At 37.4% G+C, this 18708-nt stretch overlaps 1 protein-coding gene and 1 pseudogene across 3 annotated transcripts in view; one reads left to right on the top strand and one right to left on the bottom strand.

Moving 5' to 3' along the window:
* Positions 1 to 18708, top strand: part of BRWD3 (bromodomain and WD repeat domain containing 3) — a gene marked incomplete at its 3' end in the record, with an annotated part of 120625 nt that overhangs the window by 58021 nt on the left and 43896 nt on the right. For both annotated transcript variants that reach the window (XM_082865336.1, XM_082865335.1), the window contains exons 15-20: positions 3391 to 3525; positions 4559 to 4687; positions 5943 to 6168; positions 8202 to 8369; positions 14062 to 14245; positions 17657 to 17750. In XM_082865336.1, the coding sequence (XP_082721462.1) occupies positions 3391 to 3525; positions 4559 to 4687; positions 5943 to 6168; positions 8202 to 8369; positions 14062 to 14245; positions 17657 to 17750 (936 nt within the window). The remainder of the gene's footprint in view (positions 1 to 3390; positions 3526 to 4558; positions 4688 to 5942; positions 6169 to 8201; positions 8370 to 14061; positions 14246 to 17656; positions 17751 to 18708) is intronic.
* Positions 11257 to 11857, bottom strand: LOC309978754 (protein lin-28 homolog A-like; annotated as a pseudogene). Its single transcript has one exon. The product of its transcript is annotated as a protein lin-28 homolog A-like (transcript).

Raw genomic sequence — 18708 nt, 5'->3', positions numbered from 1 at the left:
AAGAGGAAGAAGTAGGAGAAAATGGTGTCTTTCCTTCTTTCTTTTAAAAAAAGGAATTTGTCATAGTTGAACTCTACTTAAAAGCCTATTTCCTATCTGCTTCAATTATCGATTCATAAGTACTTTCAGAAGGGCCAAGTGATTGCCATATGGTTTACACAGTAGTAAATGATAGGGACTAGATACCAATTCTCATGACTCATTTCTTTGTTGTATGCCATAGTATCATCCTTATTTGATGCCTATGTGAGATAATCTTTTCTAAGACCTCTGAGGTTTCTAAAGATTAGTTTAATTTTGGGAGGATTTGCAGTTGATCTTTCATATACCTCCCAAGTCCTCCTTCCTAAGTAAAACCCTAACACTGTGTTAGGGGAGTTTTAGATTCTTCCTTTTATCTGTTAAATCAATACTTATCTCATTCTGGCTCTCCCTGTTCCCTGATACAAGTTTCTATTAATATGTGTGGAAAAACCTATACTGTTTGCTTTATTACTTACTAGGAAATGTTTGTCTATGTCAGCACAGTCCAATAAAAATATAATATGAGCCATGTATATAATATTAATTTTCCTAGTAGCCACAATAAAAAAGTAAAATGTAACAGGTAAAATTAATTTTAATATATTTTATTTAACCTAGTATATCTAAAATAGTAACATTTGAACATGTAATTAATATGACATATTAATGAAATTGTTCACATTTTTTCATACTAAATCTTTGAAATCTAGTGTATATTTTACAATTATAGAACATCTCAATTTGCACTAGCCACATTTCAGATGCTTAGTAGCCACATGTGGCCAGTGGCTGCAGGTCTTTATCTCTAAAAATCACAGCTTCAAAGGCCATGATGTAGCCATTGGTTTTATAAAATTCTGTCTTAATAAATATCTTAATTTAGAGTTCTCTTTAGTGGTACACTTCCCATGGGCTGACTCATGGGTCATCTGTTTCCAGTGAATTTTAATGAAGAAATTTTAGAACAGACTATTTTTAGTCCTTGTAACAGTCAAATCTGCTTAGTTTTGGTATAGAATTTATGTTTTATGTGTTAACAATTTGTATGTCAGGGTCTTAACTAGGACGTAAAGTTCTTCCATTCAGCAAATACTTACTGAGTATCCACTGTGCCAACTGTTGAGTTAGGAGTAAATGTTAAATTAAAGGGTCCCCATCCTCCTGGAGTTTACAGCTTATAAATAAATTTTTAAAAAAGAAACAAGCATTTAATAAATAAATGCTAAGAAAGAAAAGTGCAAAGCAAGTTTCTAATAGGATGACCAAACCTGGTCTGGCAGGTTCAGAAAAAGCTTCCTGAGGAAGTGAAGTTTGGGTTAAGATTTGTAGCTCTCAACCTAGATGTCACCTCCTTGACAAGGCCTTCCCTGATCAAACAATCTAGAGTAGCCTCCCAGTCATTGTCTTGCTTTATTTTCATCATAGTGTTTATCACTACCTGATTATTGTGTTTATTTGTTTGTTTATTTTCTGTCTCAGTGTGGTCAATAAATATTTGGTAAATTACACATGTGAGAAGGTTGAAAGGTCCCTCTAAGAAGAGGAAAACGCATGTACAAAGGTCTTGAGGTAGAAAGGAGGAGAAAGAAAGCCAATTTTTGGCTACAGCACAGAGAGCAGAAAGAGTGTCACCCCATAGGACTGGAGAAATAGACAGGGGCCAGGCCATACAAGGTCTTGCAGGATCTATCCTGAGACCAACAGGACACCATGAAAAGGTTTAAAAGCAAAGGAATAGCATGCCTTTGCTATTGCTTTTGAAAAATACCCTGTAATTCTAGCAATAGAGTAGACAGAATAGATTGGAATGAGATAAGAATGACTCTGGGTACACTGTAGGATTCTGTGATAGGATGGGCCATGATGATAATTTGGATTGTGTGGTAGTGGTGGAAATAGAGGTGTGCTTGATAAATAAAAATAGGGCAGGTGATAAATCTTAAGACATTACTGAAGCTGACTAGGTTTTGTTTCCCATGACCCAGTGACTATGTCATTTTGGCCAAAAATGCAACCCCCTATTTAAAAGCCTCTCTTTCCTAATGTACACTAATGTAGTTGTATTACTATCATTTGAGTTTAACAGTGTAATTTTATTATTTACTGGTTAGGAAACTGAGAAAGTATTTACTATATCAAATTGGATATTCAGCAAGAGATTTTGTTATGATAAATAAATAAGATCTTTGGTAGTCATTGGGAAAAAGTTTTGTGATGATATTTATTGTAATGAATTTTACCTCCTCATCTTCCACTTTTCATTTTGAGCCATTCTGAAGTTACTTTTATATTTTTGTCCATAATGGTAATATGGTAGGATATTCTATTTTTGTATACAATGATTTGGGATAAAATGCACTTTTTAGGTTCACAATATATGATCATTTCTAGAAGCCCCTGATGTGTAATATGCTGACGTGTTCCTAAGTAAAATCCAATTTCAGGATGTCCTGCATGTTTTTCTAAGACTTTGAGCCTATTGTTAAAGATGTACTCTCCAGTCAGGAGTTTAGGAAAATCAGCAATGATCTAAATCAGGTTTTGGCAAACTTTTTCTTTTAGAGGCCATATAGTAAATATTTTAGGCTTTGCAGGCCACATATGGTCTCTGTTGCATATTCTTTCATTTTTTACAACCTGTTAAAAAATGTAAAAACCATTTTTAGCTCTCAGACTGTATGTCCAGAAACATCCCGGGGCTAGATTTGGCTTGAAGTTTATAGTTTGCAGACTCCTGTTCTTAGGTCTATAGAGATACTGATATTACTTGATTTATTGTCAGGGGAACATATGAGCATTGGTTTTCAAACTTATTTTTTTTTAGCAGCAAACCCATTTTTCAGATAGCATATTAGATGAAACCTTCAACTATAAAATAGATAAAGGTAAAAAGGACAAACTATAGCTTGTTTGAATATATCATGGGGCCTCCCACAATACAATATGAATACCAGTGATAGAGAGTGCTGGATGAAGAATGATGAAGGTTTGTCTGTTATCACTATGTTAGAATTGGGTGTTAATAAAAGATTCTGTTTGTCACATATTTTGTAACCTTTTAATAGCAGAGTCCTAGAAATAAGAATTCCACTTCAGGGACCTGGTTAATGAACTGTAACTGATTTTGACTGTCTTTATTTTAAACACCTTTTCAGGTCTTCTCTCTATTGAATATTTTATGAAATCAGCATTTAAATATATAAGGAACTCTAAACTGTTTCTTATAGAATGCATGTAGTAAATGCTGTTAAATTTGCATACATGAATTCATCTGAATCAGATTGATAGCATACTCCCGAGATCTTTTAACCAAATAAGCCAGATACTCAGTGTTGCTTTTCATTTTTAACATTGATTTTGTCACAGGGACATGATGATGAAGTATTTGTTTTGGAAGCACATCCATTTGATCAAAAGATCATACTTTCGGCAGGTCATGATGGGAACATTTTTATTTGGGACCTTGACCGGGGGACCAAAATTCGGAATTATTTTAACATGGTAAGGTAAATCTATGCTTAGTTGATATTAAAACAGACTTCTCTTATGTGACAACTTGGTAATTAAAGTATACTTAGTGCCAAGGAACCTCTTGTCATCTGTTTAAATCCATGTAATAACTTAGAGAATGACTCAAGACCCAAGAGTAAGGCCAGTTGAGAATTATGCCTTTCAGGGTGTCTCTGTTATTGTGGTGTTAGCACCTTCCAAATTCTTGTTCCAAGCTCTTAATTCTAGAAACTCAAATTTAATAAGCATTTGGAGCTAACACTAACCAAAATCACAAAAAATGTTAATGTTTAAACTATAATCCTAATTAATGAATCACAACAGTAACTGTATTGTATCTGTCTCTGGTAAGCCCCATATAGATTAGTTAGTAATCAGAAAGCTGTTTGGCACACATGGAATTGGAGATATGGATACTTCTAAGATATATTTCATACAAACTATGGAAAAATATGGTGAGCCATTCTCTTCTTCCAGTAGAACACCCTCCTGTGGTGATGGGAATACTCATATTCACCATATTTAGTGTTCCTTTCTGAAGAATAGTTCTGACTAAACGTTTCTAAATTGTTGGCCTTTGAGCTCCCTTTTATAGGCTTTATACAGATTCAGAGTGTTAATAATAACCCTCTGCCTTGTGTCAGTGAGATTGATTTGTGTACTTTAATTTTAGGATGGTTCTTTTAAAACTTGCATTATAATTTAAATATGAAGATAATATCTTGACTTTGCTGAGATAGTGCCTTTGTCAATTTGGTTGTGTTTAGGTCTTTTTTATTCTCCTCACTCATTCATGCAGTTCTTCTTCAGAAATGACATTGCTAGTAATGTTTGTTGCGAAATTCTCCCTAATTTCTTTTAGAGCTTTACTATTACAGTAGGGTTCTGGCTACAGAAGTCAGAGAGTACATTGGCATGTTGATGCATCACAGAATCCAAGATATTAGCAAGCAGAAGCTATTGACCACTTATTATTTTAAAATTACCTCTTAAGATGACTTAAAGTGACTTTTTTAAATTTCAGATTGAAGGTCAAGGCCATGGTGCAGTGTTTGACTGTAAATTTTCACCAGATGGAAACCATTTTGCCTGCACTGATTCTCATGGGCATTTGCTGCTTTTTGGATTTGGATGCAGTAAATACTATGAAAAGGTTAATATATTTAATTTTTGTTGTAGACTGCAATTTTTTATTGTATCATTCATAAATTTTATTTGAAGTATTCCAGTTAATAAGGTCACTCTGTGTCAATAGATATAAAATAACAAAGTCACCTTTTTTGGTAAAATTTTTCATCACTGACAGAACATAAAGCTTGGCAGTTCAAATTACTATTAAGATATAGGATGATGTAGATATAAAAATTCATTAGGAGGGACTTCCTTGGTGGTGCAGTGGTTAAGAATCCGCCTGCCAATGCAGGGGACATGGGTTCGAACCCTGGTCTGGGAAGATCCCACATGCCACGGAGCAACTATGCCCATGCGCCACAACTACTGAAGCCTGTGCTCTAGAGCCCATGAGCCACAACTACTGAGCCTGCGTGCCACAACTACTGAAGTCCGCGCACCTAGAGCCCATGCTCTGCAACGAGAGAAGCCACCGCAATGAGAAGCCCGCACACAGCAATGAAGACCCAACGCAGCCAAAAATAAATAAATAAAATTTAAAAATAAATTAAAAAAAATTCATTAGGAAATCCTTTTGCTTAGAACATATTCTCTGTACTGCCTTTTAGGTGTAATAAGAGAACAATTTTACCAGATTACATCCTCTACTTATCCTAAGTTGGGAATAAACAGCTGGTGACTGAATGCTTATTTTCTTGCTTGGCTAGTTTACCTATTATTGATCTTGTTAAAATACTTTGGAAGCTAACTTAATTGGTTTCTTATATTTTAGTAGCTGTGACTTTAGGATAGATTATAGAATCTTGGAGTTGGAAAAGAGCTTAGAATCTTTGAGTTCAGCTCAATACTTGTATCACCTTTGAGTGTCTTTCATGCAATTGATATTTACCTGCCTCACCATTTATATTATACTCCATCTATTCTTATTTGAATACAAATAAGCAAGAAAAATAGTTATAAAAGTTTGTATTTTTTTGCAACTTAAAAAGTAACTAACTTTATCTACTGTGTTATTGCTTTGCTTCTTCTTATCCTAATTGGAAAAATACAATATTGGAGGGCCAGAAAGTAATATAGATTGTAGAGTTTTGTGGAGAAAAGATAGGATTATGATCTAGGTGATTCACTTCTACTTAGAGGGAACATATGACTATAGAGGACTATAAAGATAATGCAGAAATTATCTGATTTGAAAAACACATGTGCTCTAGGAATGAAAATAAATGCTTATTTATAAATTTCCTGTGCATATTAAATACTAAAAATCTGTCATAAAGATTCCAGATCAGATGTTCTTCCATACGGATTATCGACCTCTTATCCGTGATGCCAACAACTATGTATTGGATGAACAAACCCAACAAGCTCCTCATCTCATGCCTCCCCCATTCTTGGTGGATGTTGATGGAAATCCTCATCCCACAAAATTCCAAAGGCTAGTACCAGGACGGGAAAATTGTAAAGATGAACAGCTTATACCACAGCTGGGATATGTGGCTAATGGTACGTTCTCTACAAAATTAAATTTAAAATATTTTGTAAAATGTTATACTTGCTCCTGTTCTCTCTATAATATATGCCCATGCTAAACTCTAATATATATAATATATCCCCATGTAGTAGGTTATACTATATTTTACCTAATACTTTATTAATTTTCAGTTGCATAGAACTTTTTATCTTACCAGAGTACTTTTGCACTGTTTATCTCACCTGGACACAGATAAATGGACTAGGACAAACAAGAGTACACTCAAACAGAGAATGTGTTGACCTGCTTTCTTAGAACCCTGAACATATGTATGATCCTGTTGTTTGTAGTATTGGCTTCTAGTGATGATTAAATGTACTAACTTTAATGTGTCAAGCTTTTATAATTGGTGAAATTCCACTGCTCATAATATTAGTATTCTAATTTGACAGTACATAGTTAATGGACTGAAGAAGAGGAAATTTCAAGAACTACAAACTGGGTAGTGGCTGTTTACCCATCCTCATGTTTGAAATGTAAAGAATTATTGAGTTTTGGGGTGGGGGATGCTGAGTGTTTAAATAACACTCAACCTTGGAGGATACTGAAGCAGTGATGAGTGTGATGCATGATGGCAACGTAGCAGAAAAAGACATTGAAATAAGATATTCTCTATTAAAGCAACTCTTCTGGTTGGCATATTTCCCTTAGGTATGCTGCCTCCACACCACCCCCCACCCCAGAATGCCTTCATACCTTAGTTTGTTACTTGTAGGTTTTCTTCCAAGTATGAGGTAATGAGTTATTTATTTGCAAATGGAATTTTTTTTCCTTTTTTTTTTTTTTTAATATATTTTGGCTGTGCCATGCGGCATGCGAGACGTTTCCCCGACCAGGAATTGAACCCAGGCCTCCACAGTGAAAACACTGAATCCTAACCACTAGGCCACCAGGGAACTCCTGCAAATGGAATTTTATATCCTTACTAGGGAATTAAGACTTGACCTTTCTAGAATGAAATGTAGCATATCCTTTTTTATTGTCTCTGTCATAAAGATTTGTAGAGCAATGAAATGGTGTTACACATGTGCCAATAGTTACTTCTTTGATGTCATATTTATTAAATAAGGGGGAAAAGCATGAATATTAATAGGAGGTAAAACTGAAAGCATTTGAATAAAAAAATCTGTAATTCATATTTTACTTCCAATAAGACCTGATCACTTGGCTACTCTACTAGATGCCATTTAATCTGACTAGAGGACAAGATGAAAAATAGGTCTAAGATGTATTTAAGAAGAAAAAGATCATAGAAGTAAATAAGTTTTTATTCAGATGTAATCATTGAATTTCATTATAAGAAATAATTTCTATACTCATCCATATACTGAGGTATTATCAAAAGAGACAATATTTGGGGCTTCCCTGGTGGCGCAGTGGTTGAGAGTCCGCCTGCCGGTTCAGGGGACACGGGTTCGTGCCCCGGTCCAGGAAGATCCCACATGCCGCGGAGTGGCTGGGCCCGTGAGCCATGGCCGCCGGGCCTGTTCATCCGGAGCCTGTGCTCCGCAACGGGAGAGGCCACAACAGTGAGAGGCCCGCGTACCACAAAAGAAAATTAAAAAAAAAATTTTTAAAAAAAGAGACAATATTTGGAAGACCATAATTGATTTCTCTCAGAAAGGAAATTCTCACGAAAGATGCAAAACATTTTTGGTATTTTCAGTTAAACTTATTAAAACCTTACTCAAATCTCTACTCCCAACTTTTAGCTTGGAATATTCTATAGAGAAAATTAATTTTTAAGTTAATAATTTAATAATTTTTCTTTAAGGTGAGAAGGCTCTCATAATAATGTCTAGTTTGGGGACATTGGTTAAGTTAAACACACAAGCTGACATATTTAAAAGTTCTTTAAAAAATACTTTGCTATACATTTTATTTTCATTTTAATCCCTTTAAAAATATTTGTCTAGAAACTTATAGATCAAGCTTGATTTTACTATATTTATGGTACACTGAAATGTAAATAATTTTGTGGCTTTATATCTTTGGTCCAATTAAGGTGATGGTGAAGTAGTAGAACAGGTAATTGGGCAACAAACCAATGACCAAGATGAGAGCATTCTTGATGGAATAATCAGGGAGTTACAAAGAGAACAAGATCTGAGGCTAATTAATGAAGGAGATGTTCCACATTTTCCACTTAATAGATCATATTCTTCTAATGGTGGTAAGTATGTGTATATTTGTAAAAGGTATGATGAATGTACTTTAATTATTTTACTTGTACCAAGTAATTACATGTGAGGAACATTTTAGGTTTTTAAATAAAAGCAACATTTTTGTTAATTTACAGTTGTGATATGATACACTAAAGTGCCATACTCTATCATTTGGGGCTAAAGTGATTTAGCATCTCCTAAGGAATACAGATGGTGTATTTTATTTTATTTTGTTTTTTTGTTTTTTTTTTCGGTACCAATAAGTCTTTATTCATTGTATTTTCCCAAGGAAAAGAAGGGGAAGGGGAAAGGGTCAGCATGTGTGTTACAAAATGATAGCAAATGGGAAAGGAAGTACCTGGCACAGCAAAATCAACCAACAAATAAACACTGCCCAGATGGGGTCGCCAAAGCCCAAGGGGGCTCAGTCTCCTGCAGTTCAGTAATGAGGGGAAGGGATGAAGAACAGGTACATGCTTTTCTACCCTCACTCCCTCCCCATAAATTCAAGATTTCACACAAAGTTTTGGTTTCTAGCAGTAAACATGGAGTTACATTCGTCCGTTTCCTATTAAACAATTTTGTGGCCACTTTGACATAAGTTTCTTGCACCTGCATAAAAGTTCCTGAGTGACTTGGCTATACATTCATCTTTCCTTTTGTGGTCTCCCAACACCACTTTCTACATGGAAGGCCCCCTCGTTGCTCCTCTCTACCCCAGGATTAGAGATTAAAGTAGGTTTTAATCCATCCAAGGACAGCAGTCTGTTTGGCATGAATCAAATCAAGGAATGGTCATGACTCAGGAGATTGAGAACAAGGGATGGATGGTGAGTTCTTAGCTTCTTCAGGATTTTTGCAGAAATCATTTAATCACAGACACCCCACAAATTAAACGTATAGGTGTATGGACTATTTTTGGGGAGGGCACGAAGGGGGAAAGAAGAGGGGGTAGGAATACAGTTTTTAGGACAGAAGATCTTGTTCAAAATAGGAAACAGGGAAGGGGAACACAAAAGAAAGTGTAGTTCAAGATCTCCCACTTCAAGAAGAGGGGCCTCCAAGTTTATGTTTCAGATCTTTTTGGCTGGTGCAGACCTTTTGTCAAAGATGCTTTGGCTATTTTTCTCAATATAAAAAGTTTGTAAACAATAAAACCCCAAAAGAACATGGAGAAGACCAACACATTATATTTACACAAACTAGGCCACCTAGCAATCACCAAATCAGCTACTTGTGAAGTCCTACAAAGTCCAGACAAATACAATAACTAGAGGGGGTCAGACACACATCACCCAATGCATTCTATTGCATTTGCCCCGTTACAACACAGTGAGGTAGGTTTGCAGTGATCTCACAGCATGTAAACGAAACCTCCTTTTCTCCTTTAGCTACCATGACACTAATTACTGCTGCAGCAGGGCAGGACACTGGCTCTGGGAACCACAAAGAAGCCATCACTGATGGTCTCTCTGGAAACCAAGGAGGAAAAGTCCAGAATTGTTAAAGATTAAGGATCTTGTCCTTGCTTCATATATCCATCCCTGGGCAGCTCAAGATGGGTACAGAGGCATCATTCTTAAAACCTGTCCTTACCAACTCACAGTTTTCACAAAAACACATACAATATACCCTGTTGTGTATGTTAGGCCTAGCCCAATCCACTGAAGGATGGACCTGGTATGTAAAACGAGTCCTATGCCCTGGGATTAGAGGTCTGGAACAGGAATCCTTTATCACACATACAGATGACCTCTGCCTAATCTTGGCTTCCTCTCTCTGCACCTTTTACCTGGACCAGCCTCTCCTAACCTCTCTGTACCACCTTTTTTCTGTTCAGACCAATTTCTAATCTTTCAGTAGAAGGAGACCAAGCCATGGGGCAACCCAGTTAAAACCTAGTCTCCCATGAAACATTGAAGATGGAGGGGTTTCAAGAGGACACTGTGGCAGAAAAGCCAGCTTTAATTGGCAAAAATGAGGTAGTTCAATAGGCTATACGCTCCAAATAGTTGTTCTCTCTGGTGATAGAGCAACAAAAAGTATTCCTGCTGTGCAGACCCGGAGCTGCTGCCGACTTATCTCTGAGATTGCTCACGTACCTGAGAACACAGTGCAGGAATGAGGGCCTTAGATTAAAATACACAAAAATACAAAACCAGAATATTTATATTATGAAAAAAAAGTTAAAATGCACAAGATACGTCATTCGCACACAGCTAGTGCAGTTGGCATCCTGAAGAAAGTGGGACCCAAGGTACAGTAATCCAAGGGAGCAAATAAATAAAATTGTATTGGCCCAGAATGGGGTGGGAGTGAGCTTAGAAGCAGCAGGTCTGCAGCTGTTCCCTCAACTCCCCTTTTGCCCATCATCACAACCCACTGCTTGGGACAGTTCTCTCAGCACTCTCTCCCAGGAGGAGGTTGTGAGCAGACAAGATGTGGAAAACCCTGCCTTACCCCTGAGATATTTCCTCCCACAGAATGTAGTGGCTTGTGGGTTGGGTCCATCAATCTGGTCTCATGCTTAATCTTTTCACTCTGGCACGGGAAATATTATTCCATATCCTTCTTGAAGAGTAAAACAACTTCCCTATCCAGGCCACTTTCAAAAGCTGGAGATTCTGGGGGTGGAGACTCAGATAAAGCATGCAGGAAGGGTTACCCCCCAAAGCCCTCACGTGCATTTGGATAGACCATGATTGGAGTTTCTTTGCCTCACCCCTTCCCCCCACCAAGAGGGAAAAGGGGGTGACACTTTGGCCCCTGGCCTGAGATATATGGCAGTGCCAGCTGCCCCCTACCCACCCTGTCCCCACTTTCTCCACTCTGCCGATTGATGCCTGTTCCTCAAAACTTTCTGATTACAAACGGATAGCCCCCACCCACTGTGGCTCAATTCTGGGCCTCTGGGAGCATGGCAGGGCTATGGATCTCTTCTTCCTCCTCCCGAAAGTAGGCTGGCTTTCCCTGGGAGCTTGCTGGGCCTTCAGTGGACACAAGGGTACCATATGGTTGATGATCTGGCAGAAGTGCCACTTCTTGGGCTGGGGTGGCAGTTTGCATTCCTTGGCATGATGGTCTAGACCTCCACAGTTGTAGCACCTGTCTCCCTTTGATCTGCGTTTCTGCATGTTCTTCCCTTTGGGCCGCCTCTCACTCCCAATACAGAACACCCCACTAGGGCCGGTGACTCGGATAGATTCCAGGCCCTTGGCAGACTTCTTAAAGGTGAACTCTACGGCCTCACCCTCCTTCAGGCTCCGGAAGCCCTCCATGTGCAGCTTACTCTGGTGCACAAAGACATCCACTGGGGGGTCGAGTGCGACCCCGGCGCGGGCAGTCATAGACAGGAAGCCAAATCCCATGCGCACATTGAACCACTTACAGATGCCGACTCCGTGCAGCAGCTGCGGCTCCTCGGCCGCCCAGGCCGCGTCCTCCTGCGCCTCCTCCGGCCGCCACCTGCAAACTGCTGGTTTGACACAGAGCCCATGGTAGTCGGCTGAGCCCGCGGCCCCGGGCCCCAGGTCGGCCGGCTGCTGGCCCCAGAGAAGTCCGGAGGCAAAGGGGTGGCTCGGAGAAGAGGCTGCTACATCTTCCCCAGCACAATAGCGGTGGGAGGGCCCCTATTTTGTTTTTATAAATTTATTTCATTTATTTATTTTTGGCTGTGCTGGGTCTTCATTGCCACGTGCAGGTTTTCTCTAGTTGCAGTGAGCTGGGGCTACTCTTCATTGCAGTGCGCGGGCTTCTCATTACGGTGGCTTCTTGTGTTCCGGAGCACGGGGCCTAGGCGTGCGGGCCTCAGTAGTTGTGGCATGTGGCCTCAGCAGCTGTGGTTCACAGGCTCTAGAGCGCAGGCTCAGCAGTTGTAGGCTTAGTTGCTCCGTGGCATGTGGGATCCTCCTGGACCAGGGCTCGAACACGCATCCCCTGCATTGGCAGGCGGATTCCTAACCACTGTGCCACTAGGGAAGCCCACAGATGGTGTATTTTAATATACTGTTTTCTGTTAACTCAGTTAAGTATTTGCAGTCTTTACTTTTGTTCTAATAAGCAAGGTGCTACAATAAGTCCAGCCCCTTCTAGGGGAACCAACCTAAAAGTTTTCAAAATTAAAGCCACTTTAAATTTAAAAATTAATACCAAAATAATTTGCCCTCCTTTGTTGAAAAGGAAGCAACATATCATCTGTCTCTCGAGTTTACAAAAATACACTGGAAGACAAGAAGCCCTCTTCTTAGGGAATACAGATACAACTTCTTCTTTTTTTTTTTTCTTTTTTGTGGTACGTGGGCCTCTCACTATTGTGGCCTCTCCCGTTGCGGAGCACAGGCTCCGGACATGCAGGCTCAGCGGCCATGGCTCACAGGCCCAGCCGCTCTGCGGCATGTGGGATCTTCCCGGACCGGGGCACGAACCCTCGTCCCCTGCATCGGCAGACGGACTCTCAACCACTGCACCACTAGGGAAGCCCCAGATACAACTTCTTAATTGACTTTGACAAGTTTGATTCTAATTACCAGTATTATTCCAATCTATTGTATGTCTTCCTTCACTTTACATGAAGTGTGTCTATGCATCTGAGTTTTATATAATCTTAGCCTATGTCAGTTTTACTTTTATCAAAAACTATTAGTTCTGTTTAAAATGCAGTCCTCATATGGGATTTTGGCAAATGTGTTTCTTTTTATATTTACATAAGTGAGGTCATTTATTTGGGTATTGTGACATTTTGGAGTCCACAGAAATGAATAAGGTGATTTAAATTTGAGGTGATTCACAGGATCTTTTACTCATTTCCTGATTTCTTTAGTATCCCATAAAATTAAAATAAAAACATTCTTTGTTCATGTCATTTGGAGCACCTAGCTCAGATAAGCTTTCCTTAACCTGGAACAAGATAAGAAGTGGGCTGATAATCTTATATATCCAGGCCTTTTGTTCCTAAGACATAAAAATTGCTTAGAACCCTGATTTAGAGGTCAGTAATTTCAATGATAGGTTTCTGTGGTTAGATTTGAAATGCTGTTAGTCAAAGGGACCCCAATGACTTCTCTTTGCAATGTTCATTTTTTTTTTTTCCTGGTGCTTATTTTAACAGTTCAATGTTTCAGTTTCCACTTTTGTTTTATTTGCAATTACAACAAAAATAAACAGGGACCTTACTGGAGGATTAAAAACAAAAGTAAAATTTCTATTGCTTATTTCCCCTTTCTTTCACTCCTTATCAATTTTGAAAATGAAATTTTGATAGTTTAAAATTTTTTTAATATTTTTTTCGTACTATTTTTGAAAGCTTTATTGGAGTTCTATTCAAAAACCTTTTAATGGGCTAAGTAAAGGTAGAATTTAGATTAAAAAGCTGCTTTCTGAACTAGTACTAATAACATTTATGAATCTACCAAATATGTTAAATACACCTTTTGTATTTACTGAGCATTTAGTAGATGACAGATGTGAAAGTCCTCTGGAAAAAATTAAAAGAGCTATAGAGACAGTAAACATTTATTGAGTGCCTGCTTTATCTATAAGACTGTAAAAACCATAAAGGGGGTACAGAAAATGTATAAAAAAGGGATAGCAATATTGTCCAGCAGTACTGTCTTTGAATCTCCTATTTTATTTAGAGCTCTAATCTGGAAAAGTTTGGTGCCTTTGCTGAGAGAGTGGTGCCTTCCTTTGTTTTTGTTTTAGCTCTGAGAAATCCAAATATGGACATATCTTCTTCCCCAAACATTGGACTCCGACGTAGTGGTCAAATTGAAGGTGTCCGACAAATGCATAACAATGCTCCTAGAAGCCAGATGGCCACTGAAAGAGATCTCATGGCATGGAGCAGAAGAGTGGTGGTCAATGAACTAAATAATGGAGTTAGTAGGTGAGTCAGTATGGTAACATTCTTTTTGAGTAAGTAAATTAAAATGTACTCTTTTTGACCCACCTCCTAGAGAAATGGAAATAAAAACAAAAATAAACAAATGGGACCTAATGAAACTTAAAAGCTTTTGCACAGCAAAGGAAACCATAAACAAGTTGAAAAGACAACCCTCAGAATGGGAGAAAATATTTGCAAATGATGGAACTGACAAAGGATTAATCTCCAAAATTTACAAGCAGCTCATGCAGCTAAATATCAAAAAAACAAACAACCCAATCCAAAAATGGTCAGAAGACCTAAATAGACATTTGCCCAAAGAAGATATACAGATTGCCAAGAAACACATGAAAGAATGCTCAACATCACTAATCATTAGAGAAATGCAAATCAAAACTTCAGTGAGGTAGAGAAATGCAAATCAAAACTTCAGTGAGGTATCATCTCCCACCAGTTAGAATGGCCATCATCAAAAAATCTACAAACAATAAATGCTGGAGAGAGTGTGGAGAAAAGGGAACCCTCTTGCACTGTTGGTGGGAATGTAAATTGATACAGCCACTATTGAGAACAGTATGGAGTTTCCTTAAAAAAACTAAAAATAAAGCTACCATACGACCCAGCAATCCCACTACTGGGCATATACCCTGAGAAAACCATAATTCAAAAAGAGTCATGTACCACAATGTTCATTGCAGCACTATTTACAGTAGCCAGGACATGGAAGCAACCTAAGTGTCCATCGACAGATGAATGGATGAAGAAGATGTGGCACATATATACAATGGAATATTACTCAGCCATAAAAAGAAACAAAATTGAGTTATTTGTAGTGAGGTGGATGGACCTAGAGTCTGTCATACAGAGTGAAGTAAGTCAGAAAGAGAAAAACAAATACCATATGTTAACACATATATATGGAATCTAAAAAAAAAACAAAAATGGTTCTGAAGAACCTAGGGCCAAGACAGGAGTAAAGACACAGATGTGGAGAATGGACTTGACATGGGGAGGGAGAAGGGTAAGCTGGGACGAAGTGAGAGAGTGGCATCAACTTATATACAGTACCAAATGTAAAATAGATAGCTAGTGGGAAGCAGCCGCATAGCACAGGGAGATCAGCTTGTGCTTTGTGACCACCTAGAGGGGTGGGATAGGGAGGGTGGGAGGGAGACACCAGAGGGAGGAGATATGGTGATATATGTATACATATAGCTGATTCACTTTGTTATAAAGCAGAAACCAACACACCGTTGTAAAGCAATTATACTCCAATAAAGATGTTAAAAAATAAAATGTACTAAAAAAATAAAATAAAATAAAATAAAATAAAATAAAATAAAATAAAATGTACTATGTTAGGCTAATAACTAAGGTGTTTTTCTTTAATTTAGCTGAGCCATGCATTAGTTTTTCCACATTATTTCATTAGTTCGTTCCATAACAACTATTTAAAGATTATCTTAAATTTGCTTAGCTTTGTGGTAAATGTTTTGGGGAATACTGAAAAATGAAAAAACATAATCTCTGTCTTCTTTGAATTTATAGTCTAGGTTAGAAGATATGAAAAAATACTATTAAGTAAGAACATGAGGCCATATGTGATTAAATATGTCAGTGATACATGGACCCAATATTCAACAGTTGTTCTGAGGAAACTCAGAATTGGAGCAGTTTGGGAGTGCAGTATAGGTATGTAGTAGACCCAGTGCTTAGCATATATTTAGAAATATCATTTAAGTAGACTTCTTTGGATGAAAGGATTTCATTAGGATGAATTTCAAACTTAGAATCCCTATCCTTATTTGTAAACCTTAACATTTACTGTAATATTGACTCCAGATAATGCACAGCAACTAGAAATAGATTTGGAAAACAGAAAGGACATTGACAGAGAACATAGAAAATCCATTCAAATCATGATATCTTCCTAGCAAAACCTTTTTACCAGCTGAGCCAACAAGTAGCAAAATTGATTTGGTTTCACCTTTTCTTTCTTTAGCAGTAATAAGAAAAGGGAGACATAGCTAATATATGAACTGAATGCTACCCCCTGGCAGTAGAACAATATGAAATAATTCTCTGTTCAAAACGTTAGAAGTAGAATTGAAAACAGGGACTCAGATACTTGTATGCCAATGTTTATTGTAGCATTATTTCATAATAGCTGAATTGTAGAAACAATCCAAGTGTCTGTCAACAGATGAATGGATAAGTAAAGTGTGATATATACATACACTGGAATATAATTCAGCCATAAAAACTTCTGATACTTGCTATAACATGGATAAACATGGAAAACATAATGCTTAGTGAAATCAGCCAGACACAAAAGGGCAAATAGTGTATAATTCCACTTACATGAAATATCTAGAGTAGGCAAATTCATAGAGACATAAAGTAGATTAGAGGTTAGCAGGGGCTGGTGAAAGGAGAAATAAAGAGTTATTGCTTAATGGTTACAAAGTTTATGTTTGGAGTGATGAAAAAGTTTTAGAAATAGTGATGATGGTTACACAACATTGTAAATGTTATTAATACCACTGAGTTACATACCTAAAATGGTTTAAATGTCCAATTTTATATTTAGAAGTGTTTTTGTTATCTATTTATTTTGAATTTTATTTTATTTTTTTTATACAGGAAGTTCTTATTAGTCATCAATTTTATACACATCACTGTATACATGTCAATCCCAATCTCCCAATTCATCACACCCCCACCCCCACCACCCCCGCCGCTTTCCCCCTTTGGTGTCCATACGTTTGTTCTCTACATCTGTGTCTCAATTTCTGCCCTGCAAACCAGTTCATCTGTACCATTTTTCTAGGTTCCACATATATGTGTTAATATACGATATTTGTTTTTCTCTTTCTGACTTATTTCACTCTGTATGACAGTCTCTAGATCTATCCATGTCTCAACAAATGACCCAATTTCATTCCTTTTTATAGCTGAATAATATTCCATTGTATATATGTACCACATCTTCTTTATCCATTTGTCTGTCGATGGGCATTTAGGTTGCTTCCATGACCTGGATATTGTAAATAGTGCTGCAATGAACATTGGAGTGCATGTGTCTTTTTGAATTATGGTTTTCTCTGGGTATATGCCCAGTAGTGGGATTGCTGGATCATATGGTAATTCTATTTTTATTTTATTAAGGAACCTCCATAGTGTTCTCCATAGTGACTGTATCAATTTACATTCCCACCAACAGTGCAAGAGGGTTCCCTTTTCTCCACACCCTCTCCAGCATTTGTTGTTTGTAGATTTTCTGACGATGCCCATTCTAACTGGTGTGAGGTGATACCTCATTGTAGTTTTGATTTGCATTTCTCTAATAATAAATAAACCATTGGTTTGCTCTTTGATGATTTTCTGTTACTTTGACCTTTGATATGTTATTAGGGTTCAGGAAGAATGTCGAACTGCTAAAGGTGACATAGAAATCAGTCTTTATACAGTCGAAAAGAAGAAAAAGCCATCTTATGCTACCCAAAGGGTAAGTTTAGCTTTACAGTACTTTGCAATACACTATTTGTAAATATTTGCAGGTACCAGGTTTTTGAAAGGTGGAAGTTATGTATTAAGGGATTATTTTGATAGGTGTCTGTATATAGGGAAACTATTTTTTTAAAACCCCAAATGGAGATATATGGTTATTATTAATAAGGATAAAATTACACAAAGTTAGAACTATCCCCCCAAATCTAGGATATGTGGTCATTGTAGGTGTAAGACATTTGTATTAAAATACCATTTTCATATGGTTAAAGTAGAACTTTAAAATTAATGCTGTATCACTAATCACAATGTAAAACAAATGTTCAGATACCCTAGGCCAGAGGTTGGCAAACTGCCCATGGACTAAATCTGGTCTACTGCCTTTTCCTATTAATAAAGTTTTATTGGAGCACAGCCATACCTATTCATTTATATATTGTCTAGGATTGCTTTCATGCTATATGGAGTTGAGTAGTTGCCACAGAGATCATATGACCTGCAAAGCCAAAATATTTGTACTCTGCCCCTTTACAGAAAAAGTTTGCTGACCCCTGCCCTAGGCTTACTCCTGGCCTACCTAATTAGACAGGAGCAAAATCTGTTCTATATACATTAGGAAGATTCATATTCCCAGTAGAAACTGCTAATCAGGAAATAAGATCCCTGTACTCCATTAGGTGCATGTTAAGCCCTTTACTAGTACTCTGAGGTTGAACAAACTAGTGACATAAGAATATAGTTTTGTTCTCGGAACTAACAACTATAACTCCTGAAGAGTATGGTAAATTGGAAAGTCTAGGTTGATTTTAATCTTATTAAGGAAATATAAGCAATGGGTACTGAATTTTAAGTGACTTTTCAGTATTGATAAATACAATTTCAGGTAATTATTATATGAATATCTCTAAATATTCTTACATCATTTTGATACCCACTTTCTTAATTTCTATTCAGAT

This window comes from Leucopleurus acutus, assembly GCF_964270905.1.
Source record: "Leucopleurus acutus genome assembly, chromosome: X".
Lineage (NCBI taxonomy): Eukaryota > Metazoa > Chordata > Mammalia > Artiodactyla > Delphinidae > Leucopleurus > Leucopleurus acutus.
This window is presented reverse-complemented; position numbering and strand designations above follow the sequence as displayed.